The 15821-nt window shown below is 40.0% G+C and overlaps 1 protein-coding gene across 1 annotated transcript in view; it reads right to left on the bottom strand.

The window, feature by feature from the left end:
* Positions 1-14457, bottom strand: part of COL3A1 (collagen type III alpha 1 chain) — a 49024-nt gene extending 34567 nt beyond the window's left edge. Inside the window, exon 1 of the mRNA XM_038142845.1 lies at positions 14227-14457. Within this exon, the coding sequence (XP_037998773.1) occupies positions 14227-14305 (79 nt within the window). The 5' untranslated portion in view covers positions 14306-14457. The remainder of the gene's footprint in view (positions 1-14226) is intronic.
* Positions 14458-15821: the final 1364 nt, after the last annotated feature.

Consider the following 15821-nt stretch of genomic DNA (forward strand, 5'->3'; position numbering starts at 1 on the left):
CCTGAGTAACCAATTTTTCACACTAGAAATACTCACCTGCCCTATATTATTCAAAGATATCAATAAAAACCACAGAAATTTAAAATATATCACAATGCCTGATAACTTTACATTAATAAGGAAATAAAAGAGATTTCTCTGCATTTTTACAAGCCTGTCATTCAGTTATGCTACAGTAGATGGCATCATTTAACAGGAAGACAAGCAAAAATTGAAGACGTATGGACATAATGGTATTCATATTTGGTTCTAACTTTCTGGACATTGTTAAATGAATTAAGAAATAAGCTAAGAGAGCTGCAATGAAAACTGCAGTGGCCTTTGGCGGAATGAAAGTAATAATAGATTTCCAAAGGAAACTTACATCTGGGAAGACTTAGGGTGTTAAAGACACCCCCTCTGCGCTCAGATGTAGAGCTGTGTGTCAGCATGTTATGACATAATGCATTTTGCATTGCTCATAAAGATTAACTGTTAGCTCCAAAATCCTTTGGAAAGCTGATTTGTGCTAAAGCACTGGTGAGTAACATATAGGAATAATGAGGTTATAAAAAAGCTGACTTGTCTGCTTCTAGACTTGTGGTATAACAGCCACATACTTGCCTTAGCCAGCTTTTCTTATTGATTCCTAAACGTACCCATTAGCCTGAGATTTAAGAAACATTAGATCTCAACAGTATTTGTCTATGGCAATGCACAATTCTTCCTCCCGAAGCCCTCAATATGAATGCTATAGAGCACTTCACTTCTGTGGCACATACTGCAGTGCTTTGTTGGAAGCCCTGTCAATCTCTAGTGCACTGTTATAAAAGTTCAATATTGAAAGCCTGAATTAATTTGAAATTATGCTGTTTACCGAGCACTCATGTTGTTACAGGTTTTGCTGTGTGTAGCACTTCCCTGGGCCAGCGTAAATAGTGAATAAAATTTAAAAAAGGCAAGACAATAATTGTTGTATGTAGGTTTTGAAATATTTCCCATTCTAGGAAGACTGGCAGTTGTCCATAAGCAGGCCAATATTGAAAGCTGAAAGGAAAATCACAATTCAGTTCCAAAGGACCTATAAGTGGGGTACATAGAAATGCCCAAATGTGTGCAAGGGAAAACACAGATGGCCAATGTCACATGGCCTGAAAGATGACAGATGTCATATGGGATATATTCCCAATCCCAGTGAGCTGAAGGGGAATTTGTTATCACATGAGGATATGACCTGCTCTGTAGTTAGTTTTGGCTTTGCATTTGTGCAAGCACCATGATCATGAATTAACCACAATTTTATGGCAACAGGAAAAAATTTCCTAATAGTATCCTCAAAAACCACAGGCTTTTCCACTTTGGACAAAGGCAATGTCCAGCTATTGCATTAGAAGCGGACTCACATATCCCACTTACAGAGATGTGACTAAAGAATTAGAAATTTAAAAAAACAGCTTGAACTTGTCTGGTTCTGCCTCAGAGAGGGCAATAGTCCACACAGGGGTGACTCATGATCCTCCAGCAGCTGCCTGATGATGGCCTGGGAAGCAAAACTGAGGAGCTTTGGTCTGTGAGAATCTGATCACAAACACAATGAGTCAAACAAACAACTTCTGCTGTATTTAAAGTGAATCTGGTAAAGGTTAAAGCACCAAGATGAAGAAGGCCTTGCCTCTAACTTTAACAGAATCCAAATCCTGATGAAGTTAAGAAGAGCATTTGTGTTACTCTTTCAACTGTACAAAACCTGTGCTTCCTCACCCTGACCTAGTTTTGGTCATTTCCTTTACAGGATGAGTACTTAAAAAATTATTTTACATTTCTTCTGTAGTAAATACATCTGTTAATTGCATCTCCCAGCTCTGTCTGATACATTGTTTAAGCAAAGCACAAAGTAGAAGGAAGATATGTTGTCTATTTTCAATACAAACACTATCATTCTCCCCTGCTGGAGTAGGTGGAGGAATCCACCCCAGCATATGCAGCAATGCTGCTTTCCATTTCTTGAGCAGAAAAGAATGCCACAGCATCTACCTCGAGGCAAATGGTTTGGGCTCCCTGTCTGGTATTAGGATGATGTTTATAAGAAACCCAAACACACTCGTTCCATCCCATCATTAGTAATGGAAACAGGCAGACTCATAATGAATGAATTGGCTGCAGGAGCAGGGATGGCCTGGTTTGTTGGCATGTCCGGTCAGCGCTGAGTACTCGAAAGGGCTCAAACCCTGTCTGGGTCACAGGAGTCAGGAAAAGAGGTGGAAAAAAAGAAAATAAATGGTTTAACCAGTTGGGTTTTGTTTTTTGGTTTTTTTTTTCAACTGCAAGGCCTTCAAACATTCTCTCAGCTGGAATTGTCTTAAACAGCTAATTAATTGAATCCATTCCACACAGTGCAGGAGGACATAAGGGCCAATTTAGGTATCCATGCCTATTAGGATATTTTCAGGTTTAATAGTACTGATGAAATATTTTGTAAGGCTTGTCCACATGTGATTGGAGGTAATGAAACCTCAATTTATTAAACACCTAAATGCAGACCTAAACACCTAAACGTTGACCGAGAGTGGGTCAACCATAAAAATCCATTGGTGCTCTGTGAGCTGTAGAAGGAAGAGCTGCTATCAGGTGGAATGGAAAAGGAGCATGAATGAATAGTTCATAGACTTCCCAAGTTTCACACCAAAAAGGGCAGCTACATCCTGTGCTTTCAGAATGAAACTGGAGCTTTCTAACTTCTAGGGATGCTTGTCTGCCAAGAAAGCTGGCGTTGGAACAGTTCTGCTGCTGCGCTTGTCCCAGTTTTGCCCTTTTTCTCAGATGCAGAGTAAGAAAGAGAAAGCTGCTTAAAAGAATGCTGGTTAAGCATAATACTGTACTTGTCTGTCAGAGGTGTTGCAGGATGGAGTCATGGGCTGGTTCACTGGCAATGTACAGAAGAGTCTGGATCCTCAGGTGAAGGATCCTTGTGTCACACAGCCAAACTGTCCTTGCTTTGAGACCCACCCAGTCTGTATGCCAGATTACAAAATAAATAAGAAAAAAGCAGGCCTGCACTGGTACAAACTAGTGCTTGCATTTTAAACAACTCATTCCTTGTTCCCTTAATTTGTCTTTATATGCTACAAATGCCACAACATTTCTGCAGCCTTTAAAAACTTAAAGAATTATCTGGATTAGAATATATCCTAAGCGTATTTGTTACCAAGTAAAACACAAAATGCCTCTATTTCCCCTGCAGGTTATTGGCTTTTTTCTAATCTTTTAAAGTGTGATTTAAAAACAATAATTTTTCTCTTTTATCTTCAGAGGTTTAAGTTTCACAAATTGCTCTACTTGGGCACACATGCTGACACACTGGAATGATCTTCTTCATACAACTTCCAAAGCTCACCCTGACATGGCAGTGCTGCAAGGAAATAGTGACCAGAAATATCCCACCAGAAATGTTACACAACAGCCTCACTGTTCAGCTGGTGTCTGGCATGAGAAATCGTGGCAAAAGAACTGGCTTATTTCAAAACTGGTAATAAGCAAGCAAAGTGCAAGGAGGTTTCTTCGCTGGTTTAGTTGGGGAGGGTTGTTTTTTGGCAGAACTGTCATTTCAAGCTGAGTCATACAAGGGGCAGGATAGAGCAGACTGCTCTATATCTATCACCTTGCTTCTTTCTTGGGGCTGCCCAGAGAAATGTTGACTGTCTGTTCCTGAACTCATAAAAGTCATTTTGAGGAAAAACTTCTGCTGCATTCAAGAGACAGTTATACCTGTTTTGTTCTTATCTATTCCTTGACAACGTCATGGGTCAAACTGCTTTTTGCATGGGAGGAAGATATTCCTGAATAACCATCTGTATTGAGATGTTACTCTGGGATTTCCTCTCCAGTGTCCCCTCTCAGCAGGCTGACTCTGGGACTAAATTATATTTATGCTTCTGTCTTTTTAGTAGAGATCAGCCTCTTTTTGCCATAAGCTGCAGAATTCAGATAATTCCTCCCTGATTAAGGATAACCACTGCCTGATCATCAACTCCCTTGATTTTACTGGGCTTTGAATCAGACCTAAAAGATGTTAGCTTCTAATAATTCTGGTGGTAACTGAAGCTCTTCAGTGCCTGACAGATGAAATCTTTTACTAAGGGTAACATTAGCATTAGAGCAGGACACAAAGTAAGAAGACATTTCATCATAATTCAGTGCTCTCAGTGCCTTTTAGAGGGACCATTGCATAATACTTCAGCTGCTCTTCAATTATTGGTAAAATGCTGATGAGATCTTTCCATCCCCTCTGTTCTTACATTACAATATTTTTTGGCACATCACCTTTTGTGCTATGTGGTGTCATGTTAAAAATAAGGAACAGGCTTCAAGAACTTCATTTGTGGCTATTTAGTTGTAGTGCTGGCATAAATTCTAATACTACTCTGCAGAAATATGATTTTAATGTACTTATTGTTAGAGTGAATGATACCAAATTCTTGCATAAAGACTTGTGTCTTCAACTAAGCAAAAATGGACATACATTCAAGGTCCATTATGATTTCTGATGATTTAATGGATCTATTAGTTTCTTTAAACATGCATCCTGCTCATTCCTTGGGCAGTTGATGAAGCCTTCTAGAGTCAGAATCCAAGTGTCAAGGTAATTTTAGTTTTGAACACTTGACCGCTTCCAATTGTATTCCATAAGAAGCTGGCCTTACATATTTCTAAAAAAAAGTAATAGTTCAAGCTCAACATTGCTAGGATCAATTAATGGGAAAAATTTACTAAAATACAGCACAAGATTTTGCCAAACTTAAAAAAAAAAAAAAAATCAGCCCCAAGGTGTAGCTCAATGACATACTCCTGCATTCCTGATTTTAGCTAGGACCAGGCAGAGTTTATAACATTGGAGGGTTCTTTGAGACATTTCTTGAATAGATCTGCCCTAGGAAGAATAAAGAAAAAACTGGAAAAGTCATTGTGTACAGGTTTCCCAGAGTCTACAGCCACTCTGACAGATCCAAAGCATCATGAGAGAGAGGTTCAGCTTTTGATCTGATAAGAGAAAGGGAACGAATGCAAATTGATAATTGTTCAAGTTTGGTCCACGTAGAATCTCATTTAAAACACTGAACTATAACTCCTTAATTAATGATGCTTTAAGGTTCTGGCATGATAAAACCTAAACACTGTGTGGGGAAAAATGTATGACTTTTGTTTTGCATTACCTAAATTTGTAATTAAAACAATTTTTGGCAGGTAATTAAAATTTCAAGTGGGACATGATCCTCTCTTTCCCCTCAGCTCTGTGAGAGAGAGAACAGATTTATGCAATGCTGTTTCTGTGGTTTGCCTTGGAAGAGATCAGCCTGATTCAATGCTTCTCTCCCGAGGCTGAAGCAGATGGGAAATGTTACAATGGCAGTATAATACATGTGGTAATATCATTTATATTTTCAGATACCTTGGACAAAGTCACCCCAATATAACTTCACAGCCATAATGGATTTACATCTGAGATGAGTAAAAGCAGCGGGGGGCAAAATCTACGCTGGCCTAAGTCCCTGCACAATTTTATTGGTTTCCCTGTAATTTCAGAAGTTGGAAGTAAATGAAGGATTTGGTTATTGCATTTCATATTCCAGTGAAGGATTAAAAAGCTCTGGCATACTGTCTAAAGAAAAGAATCATATCTTTGGCTGCCAATAAATTAAGGGTATTTGTAATTCAGAAGGTTGTGGTGGGGTTCTAAATGCATAGAGCATTATTAACCTAGATTCATCTGCAAAACAGTTTGTATTCATTCACTCCTTATTTCAGTTTGTACTAATTCACCCCGCATCCATTTTGGACAGTTTGTTGGATATGGATGGCAGTATTTGAAATTCTTCTTAATCTGCCTCATAGAGGATATTAAATGGCTATTTGTACGCTGGATACAACGCTCTTATTGTCAACCTAGGGCTACTAAAGTAAGTATTGTGAGGGTTTTCTCAGGGTACCAAAGACAACTTAATTTTGGAGACACTTTTAAATATAAATTTCTATGCCTGGCCATTTTTCAAGCACAAAGACCTATGGATCTTCCTAACTAATTCCTTTGTGAGGTGAAAATTCACACTTCTGGTGCAACAAAGAGCCTGCAAGCAGAGAGCTGGCTTTTTATTAATATCAGAGGTCAGCAGCCTTGCTACTGAAGTGGCTGCCTGAGGCCTGGCACACATTTAGCTCTCCCTGCTCTGTGCAGCAACAACCCCAGCTGGCACAGGATGAGAATAAACAGCACCACACAGCCCAGGAGGGCTGGAACATCTGCAACAGATACAACCCGATCCAGCACAGTTTATCTGCTGCAGCCCTTAAAAGGTAGGAGTGGAAGAGCCGGAGCCAGAGAACACCTGATAAATGAAAAGGCTCTGTACAATTCACTTTTTTTGATTCTTCACTGAAAGACATTTACAGCAATCTTTCTCTCTTCAGCTGCTTAGAAATAGTCAGTTGGACTGGAAAACCTCTCTTCTTTCTTCCCCCCACTCCTCCATATTAATTCTATTCTGTTCATACAAAAAAGAGGGAGCTACAAAAAGGACCACCCTGCCAACAGCTAAGCCACCAACAGCCTTAGAATATTGTGCAAAGAATCTTCAAAATGTCTGAGCAGATTTCAATTACGCTTTTCAAAGATTTGCAATTCCCACTACACAGCCCATTGTTTGCTTTCACTAGGACATTCCTCTCTTAAACAGCTGGCACAGAATGACTACTGCTCTGTAGGGAAACAAGCAAACCCCATACAGTAGTTTAAAAGACAAAACCAGAGAAGCTGTAGGTTGTTTTTTTTTTTAAAGAGGCTCTCATGAACATAAAAGTGTTTTCCAAAAAAATATGAATCCTATTTTTGCTGCTTATAGCTGAAGGAAAGCATGGGGGGATGTAGTTTATTCTCCTTTGATGCTCAGCATGGCTATTACAGTGAACATCAAAGGAACAATGAGCGATGCTTCCCATATTTCCCATTAACTCTGTTTGGATGAGCAATTGTTTCTGTCTCATCTGTTTGAAAAAAAAGATGCAATTTTTTTTCTTGCTTATTTTCCTAAAAGAAAATGGAAAGAAGGAAAAGAGAAGAAGCAACACAAAGGGAAAGAAGAGAGAAAAAAAGATGTTTGCCGCAGCCTTCCAATGCACCGATTGGTCACTGGGCGTGAACTGCAGCGAGCTTCAGTGGGAACTGATTATGTCCAGGAGTTTTCCAAGAACTGCCAGAGCTGAATTGCTGTGGGAAGTATTTTCCAGACACAGATCATCCTTTCATATCTACTGCTGCAAAACGTGCCTGGGTTGTTCCTGTGATTCTGCTGCCCTTTGCAGTGCTGGAGTTAGGAATAAAGGGGTGCCTGAAGCTGCCCAAGCAGCCCAACAAAGATTTGTGCTCAGGAGAAAAGGTTTCACCTGGTGGGAGAGCAGAGGTGACTGCTCTCATCCCTCCAGGGTGGGATTCACAGCGACTTGAAAGAGAAATCCAGCAGCAGAAAGGGATGTGTCTCCAGTGGCTGTGGATAACTTTGCATTTTGCTGAAGGCCAAACCCTGCTAATGTCTTAAATCTACAAGTCACATCCCTCATTTCTTGATAGTCATTTGGGTGCCCTTTTAGTTGTAGGAGAATGCCTAGGCTTTCAAAACAAAAAACCACATTCAGCCTTGAAATATGTATCTGTATTTTCATTATCCTTACATTCATCCTGTTCAAAATCCTGAGCATGCTTTCTCCTTCCTGGCAGACATCTCTTCATGGGGTACTTGTGCAAATTAAAGCAAGACAAAAATGTGCAGACATTGTTAAAGGAGGCACCATTTGCATTCTCATTCTGATAGTTCATGTTTAAATGAAGGGTTTGACATAAATAGGGGAAAATAGAAGTAGTCTCTGAGCTAATCTGAAAGGAATCTCCTCTGCTAAACTAAACAAAGCCAGAAGTCCCAGAGCTGAAGTTTATCCAAACTAAAGCCAACAAACGGTTGTTGTTGGAGGGGGTTATATCATGTTTTCCATTGTCATGTTGACATGAAACAGGCAGAGGCTTCCACTTTGCAAATTCAGAGACAAGATTGGCTCTGAAGTGAAAATAAATAAAGAGAAGCAGTGGCTGGAAGTAGGTTAAGTTTCCTCTAATCAAAATTCAAAAAACCCTTCCTATAAAAGAGAAGATGAGAAAAAATAATGACTGCTTGAAAATATAAATGAAAAATACAATGTACTATAACTCTGTGTGAAACAGGAGCTACTCTATAGCCAATGGTGGATCTCATTCCTCCTTGCACATTTCCAGCATTTAATATAGAGTTAGCAGACCTCCCTCTGTCTCTCTTGTACTTACAGAAGAGACTTTCTGGTTCCAGTAATTTGTATTTTTTTATTTGGAGGTTCTCTCTTGATTAACCATAGTCAGAAACAATGCAAAGGTTAATATTTGAATAATTTTTTTAAAATGCAGTCTCAAAGCTATGTGAGAAATATTAATAGCATGGCCACCATAAATATGTAAATCTTATTTCCCTGAAACAGAGTCTGACTGTGTTGAATGGAGAGAAATCAGGAAATTCTGTGGGAATTCTTTGCAGATTTTTCCAGTGACAAAATGTCTCTTGTCAGGGAAGCCACAGAGAGGACAGAACGGAAAGCTTCATGAACCCTGTGCATTAAAAGATCGAGTGGAAGAAAATCCCCAGAGAAATAACTGTCCTGCAGCACTCACCAAGGCTGTGGGAAGCCGCCAGCAGTGAGCCACCACACAGCACCTCTGCCACAGGGACACCACTGCTGTGACAAGCATGGCCTCAGAGAGTCAGCCCTCCAGGAGGAATCCACAGCATCCCCTGGGATGCAGGTGGGCAGCACACTGAGGGCCAGGGCTGCAGCATTCTCTGCACCCAGCCATGCTGCCCTCAACAGCCTGACCTAAAGTTACAGAGGTAAACTAACCCTTCTTGTACCCCTCCTGGAGCAGGAATCACATCTGTGCCCAGTCCTCCTTCTGTGCAAGCTGTATCACCATGGATATGTAGAAGTAGGGATAGGCTGGCAAAGTATTGCAGCAGGTAAATGATGACACTAAAATTTTTTGTTCCATTTAGGATTGAAGGTTATCTATCATCTGCCAAAATCCAAAATCAGGATGTGTCAAAATTATAGACAATTGGCGGTAGGTACTGAACTCTAAACCATGTTAAAGTCATGTAATCTAAAATTTACCAGGCTACAACATGGAGAATGGGCTAACGGTAGCAATGTTGAATTGGAACAGATTTTATTATACCTTTCTCAAGTCTGTTTTATTTTTTTTGGGTGCTGCAAATAATAAATTGAACTGTGCTCCATCATATCAAACTGCAATGGTGTGGGACTCTAATCCAGTTACTTTAGGACCATAAAACCCCCTGTTTGTTAACAACATATTTTTGCCATTGCCAACAATTCCCCTTTTCTTAACTGAGATCTTTTGCCCAGTTTCTCAAACAAGCATGACTAAAGGACAGCATAATCTGGAGTATTTATGGTATGACCATTGAACTTATATCTAATTCTGTGAGCTTTGACAAGTTATTACTCCAAACCAACAAAATAAATCTTGCAACTCTTACAGCAGCCATGGCTTGTGCTCTTCAGCAGACTAGGAACCTACCACAGAAACATCAAGAGTGATACAGTGCTCCAGGTGCCTGCTAGCCTGGGGAAGTGCACTTGGTTATGGTTTGCCCTTCCTGGCAGGCTGAACCTTTCAACTCTGGAGAGGTTACTTTTAACCCCAAGTGCTAAATGCTGCCCTGCATCGCCTCCATTACCAACCCTCAGTATGCTGCCCCAATTATGAGGGCAGGTATGTCCCATTTTCTGCAGATTTCTGATTAAAACAAAGTATGAACAACACTAGCACATAATGAATTAGGGAACAGTGTCAGTCTGGTTTCTCAGCCAGCCTGTAGAACAAAAAAAGTGATGGTAATTTTTTTTTTTTTTTGAGAAGCGTAAATTACAACTCTCCCCCAGCTGTTGTGTAAGGCTGGCATCAGCAGAGTTTGCAAATGACACCTGGCTGCTTATTTCCAACCTCAACACTTTGGCAGGAGCTGGAAGAGGAAATAGGATCTGCTTGTAATCTGCAGCACTAAGAGGAGAGCAAACGTAATGACTCTGACCGAGGCATCAACAGTGAGGTTTGTGCCAGAAACAACACCCTTCTACCTCTGCCTCTTCCCCCTGTAATAAAGCAGTGGATGTTTCCAGCTCCACCTCCTCTTTCAGAAAAATCAGTCTGTGTAGATTTGGTTATTTGGTCTCAAGTCAAAAACAAATCTGGAAAATAATGAAAGGGTTATATAATAGTCTCATTTTCCTAAGGCTAATGTGTTCCAGGGGTGTGTGATATAAAATGTGTTTATGAAATTTGTCATATTTCCAAGAACATATATATAATGTTTGGAGGGGGTGGATTCCCCAGGCTTTCATTTAGCATGATTTTTCCAGACCAGAAAGGAATGTTTCAATTTTCCTAAGCATAACCTTGTCTGCTATATTCTTGGTAAAAAATAGCTAGGAAAAATGGAAGAAGAGGAGTAGACCTCAGATATTTCATTACTTTGCATAGTCCAGGTTACTTATGATGGTTAATTATCTCTTGGCACACAGAAGTGCATCATCTGGTTTCACTGTCAAAATTCTGGAGGGAAACCTTTCTGAGTTAACAAAACCTTTGAGGAGAGATAGTTCTGTTGTTAGCATTACCCTTAAATTGGAAATTTATCAACAAAGAGCACATGTGTGCAGTGTTCCATACAGCTAACTGCTAAACATGACAGTCTGGCAGTCTCACAAATAAACTACATCTGTACAGTACCCATCCACTTCACATGCTATCCAACCCTTCCCAGTTAATAAAAAAAGAAAGCAAAATGGCCAAATCAGCTGTTTACAAGTTTTCCTAAAATATCATTCTTTTCTCTGGGATCAGAAATGGGTGCTCAGCAGGAAAAGTCATTTGATTTGCATGCTGCCTCCTGAAACCTACATGTAATGGTTATATATCATTTTAAAACTGCAATTTGCAACTGAAAGTAGTAGGAAAGGTCAATAAGTCTTGTCAGAGAGATTTTAGCATTCAGCCATTACCTCAGAAATGCGTTTCCTGACCAAACATCCAAGATAATACTTGCATTACAAGGAAAACACTAAATTACCTTAGAGCAAAAAATTACTTGGAATAATACTGAAGGGTTTCTGGCATTGCTGTCCCACCGCTTTCACAGCAGTAGAGTTTTCCTAATGACCTCAGCGAAGTTCCTCAAGGACTGGGGCATACCTACAAGAAGTGTCCTGCTCTGGCTCCCTGAGGTGCATCACAGATGCAGCTGAGACAGGCCCAAATCCATCTGACTTCCCTTTTGGCACTGATGTGAGGGCACTGTGGATGTGCTTCCTTTGTAGGCAGTGGAAACTGCCAAATACCTCCAGTCTGGCTAGCTAAAACTTATTCTGTCTTCTGGAAGTAGCTGTCACGATTGCCTCCACAAACTCAAGATAAATGGGATTAATGCAGGCTGCGAGGCTCAGCAAATACTTTCACAACTTGGGTGGAGAATGGATTTCTTTCCTAAAGAAGCATTCTAAAATCTTACACTTCTGAGTAGTTTAATATGCAGGATGTAAAGGTGCCTTCAAAGGGTGGAACCCAATGTACATTGCTGGATGCTGAATCATCTGTTGCGTCCCGAAGTCCTGGCTTCACGTCCTGTCAGCCATCGGGGGCATCTTATCTTGGACATGGGCAGGGCTGGAAAGCCCTGACACACATCAGAAAACCTGGATTGTGTCAAGGTGATTTCACCTCCAGGCTAAAAACCTGCTGGTGGGTTACTAGGACACAGCTTTTGAGTTCACAGAATACTCCTTGCTGCATAGTATCCAGATCCCAAGCTCTGGGAGAGATTTAGCCTGAGGCTGTACTCAAATCTCCATTCCAAGCTATTACAGCAAGACAAAGAAACACATAGCCCAGGGGTACATCTGACTACCCTAAACTCAGTGTATACTGAGCAGTTTCCTTAATATCTTGCCAAGCCTTGTCTCCTGGCAGGCTTTCCTAAGGAAAATTTTATATTGACTTACATTTGATACTAACCATATAAACATTTTTCTTGACAAGAGAGAGCATTTCAGCATGTCTGGAAATTCTCTTTTCAGTTGTGGAAAATTTGGTGTCCCAGTCCATTCCCTGCCCTGCACATGAATTAGTGATATGAATAATCAACTCCTTCAATTATTATTTTCTGTGAGAAAAGCATATTCAAATATGTACAAAGAAACATTCTAAAGTGAGGAGAGCATTCAATTTTTAAGGGACAACTAGTGATTTATCAGTCTCTCTGTGTAACCTCATCCCTGTAAATAGTATGGAAGTTAGCCCAGTAAGGAAATGTTACAACACCATGAAACAGGAATGTGGCAGAGAAATGAAAATACTCATTCACACTTCATTTGTGTATTGTTCTTCTACCCAAAATTTACCATTTCTTGAGTCAAATATATGTTGCACCTCAGAAATGTCCAGGGATATGACTAGAGTGAGGGAAGGAGACCTGGCACCCAGAAGGGGTTGGTTTATGGAGAGAAATAAAATTGCTGCTCCTTCTCTTTATATTGGATTGTCTCTTAGTGCTTATCCCTCTGATGATAGACACAGGTATATAAAAGAACACTGCATTTTAAATATGAACTATATATATTGTCTGCTGCTGTAAGCAGAGGAAACTCACAGCACACATTTGCTCAAATTTTATAATCACTGCATTTTATAATCTTTACTGAAGATTATTGGAGAGAAAGTTTCTATACGGCAAGGTAGAAACAGAAAAGGATCAGTTCACTGTAAATTCCGTTTACTCTCTACAGAATATATGCGTTGGTTGGGAGTTTTTTTCATAGACACTAAGGCTTAGCCTGTGTCTGTGCTAGGTGAGGGGGGCTGGTGCTGCAGAGGCTGCTGCCTGCTTTGCTCATGCACAGATCCTCCTGAGCTCCAAGTGCTCCAGTGCCAACAGACTGCTCCTGGTGGACTCACTCACCGCTCGGCAGAGGTCCCTGTCCAGGTATGGTGAGACAGATGGGCTTGCCATGAACTGGCTCCAGTAATTAGTGTAGGGTGTGATTTTAAAGGCATTTGGCTTTCCTTAACAACACTACAATTTCTTTGGCTGCTGCTTATCGAGTTAATTGTAAGGTTATTCCTTGCCTCTCTGTAGGAATAAATAAATTGCTGATCTTTCATAGTTATGGGAGAGAAAAGGGTTTTATCTTAAGGAAGGACTGGTTTACAATATCTGGCAAGCAGGAACTGAGCACATCCAAAAAAGGTCAGCTGCACTTGTGGAATGTCATCTGTTTAACTTAAATACTCATACCACACTTATCTTCACTCTAGGTTGAATTCTTGTATACTAAGTACTTTTCTCCCCTCTGAATTCCATGTTCAGTTGGTTTTTGGTGCTCTTGCTCTCTGTAAACATGCACACACACACTCACATGGAATTACACATACCATCAACTGCTAATCAGTCTCGTGAAGGACTGAAACAGCCTGCAGATGCCTGATTCAAGCTATTGCAGCTGAGGCAATTAATTTACCCTCCTGTTCTATGCCAAAGTAAAAATTCTGTAAGCTGACATATTTTCATATATCACTCTTAAAAACTCCTTCAACAAAACCATTCAGAATTTTAAGGCTTTTTTTTCTGCATGCAGATTGTTGAAAGAAACCCCCATGCTGCCAGTGTAAGACAAACAAGTACAAAGGAGAACTCCAAATAAAATAGCTGGAAGCAAAGACTTATTCCTTGTGAAAAAGAGCTTCCAGTCAGAACGGAGCTAACAGTTATAATGTTATTCCAAGTGTTAAAAGAAATAGCTTAGAATCTCCTCGGTGTCTGTTGCAGGAAAACAAGTAAGAACAAGAACAAATGCAGCCAAGGCAGAGAGCACTGTACAGTCCTTCTAACTTTAAAGAAAGCAAAGCAAAGAAAAACCTTTGGGATGATACTGCAAATCCCTGCAGCTTTCAGCTTCACCATTAAACATCTGACTGCTGAATTAGTGCAGGAAAAGTGTTCTGGTGAGATTTGTGCATACACACTTCTGACAACCTATTAAAATTATTGGTAAAAATAAAAATAAAAGAAAAACATGAAATCATAAGAAGCTTGAATTACTCACCGACTTGTTGTGCCAAAATAACTGAGGGTTGAAACACGGCAAGAATGAGCAAAGTTACTTTTTGCACGGAGCTCATCATGTCTAAATATTAGACATGAGACTCTCTGTGCAAAAATAAAAATGGGGGGGGAAGAAAAAAATCTGTTCAAAATAGCAACATCGGTTGTTCCCTGCCCTTCCAGCACCGGGCCATGTACAGAACTCAGCCACAAGCATTCCTCAGCTTTGGCCTTAAATAGGAAAAAAATTGGCTTACTTTTCTTTTCCACCCCCTTTACTGAAACATGAGAAGAAGACCCATCCCCTAACAGTAAATGAATGATTAATATTTCTCTTGGCTTTACAGAAGACTAAAATCAACTAAACAAGATACACAGCACATCTGGAACTTTTGTGTGCGTACGAAATGCATGCTGACACTGTATATGAACAGTTAGTGTGCACTCTATGTGACATATATGCACGTGAAAAAAAAAGCCCCATGCCAAAGCACACGGGGTAAAGCATTTTTTCATGTTAATTATGAGTCAATGGGTAAAACCCAAAGAGGATTTTTAGTTCTTAGTGCTCCCTAACAAAGATAAAAGGTAAGTGGAGGTGTAGCTGCACAGACTGAAAGAATCCCAGAAGTGGAGGAGCAAACCTGGGTATTTCTGCTAATGAGCAATCAGAGTTAATGAAAGGAAGGTCTGAAAATCGCACTTCTGTTCCAGGGCTTTTCTCACCATTTCCACCTCACAACGTGATTTTGTGTTACCTGGGGAGAAAGCAAACATTAAAAAACATTATGAAGAGAACGAGATTGCAGATCACAAGCATCATTCTCTCAAACTATATCTTTTCAAGTAATTCAGTTTGATGCCATCATTACAACATTTTAAAGGAATGCAGAACATTTTTTTTGTCTGTTTGCTCCTCAAATAAGAAGGTAGAGAGGACAAAAAAAAAAAAAAAAAAAGAAAAATCTTGAAACTACTAATGCCTTTTAAACCTAGTTGTTTCTTTATTCCACACAAAACTTCACTGAGAATAAGATCAGCACACACAAACTTGTTTTCCAAATCAGATGGTTTGAGCAGGTTTTGTTATGAATCTAATTTTGCTGGTAATGTAGCCTTAAAAGACCCCAAAGTGAATGCAGAAAGCTGCCACAGTGGACATCTCTGCTCAAACAATGATCAAACCAATTGCTGCTCTCAGTCAATCAATCTGATCTAGGTCATGTCCTGCAGAAGTGCTCATTCATTTGTTCTCAAGTGCTGCTGAGATTACAGTGACCCAGGGAACCATCCCTCCTCTCAATGATTCGTGGGTGCTGTGAACTGTCATCCAAAAAAAGGGGCCCATATTCCTGTGTGCATCACAAAATAAGAACAGCCTGAAGTTTAACCTAGTAGGTATTGGATCTCATTGCAAAACCTATTTGTCTGAAATAAATTTGCACCTAAACTGAAACACCCTCTTCTGCTGGGGTCACCTGAGGTAGAGCAGGTTGAAGCAAGTGTGAAGAGGTCTTAAATAATTTGATGTCACTTTTAACATATCCTGAGCATTTCTTTTGCATCTTAAATGTTTATAAGGTATGAATGCCTTGA

This window comes from Motacilla alba, chromosome 7 (genome assembly GCF_015832195.1).
Source record: "Motacilla alba alba isolate MOTALB_02 chromosome 7, Motacilla_alba_V1.0_pri, whole genome shotgun sequence".
Taxonomy (NCBI): domain Eukaryota; kingdom Metazoa; phylum Chordata; class Aves; order Passeriformes; family Motacillidae; genus Motacilla; species Motacilla alba.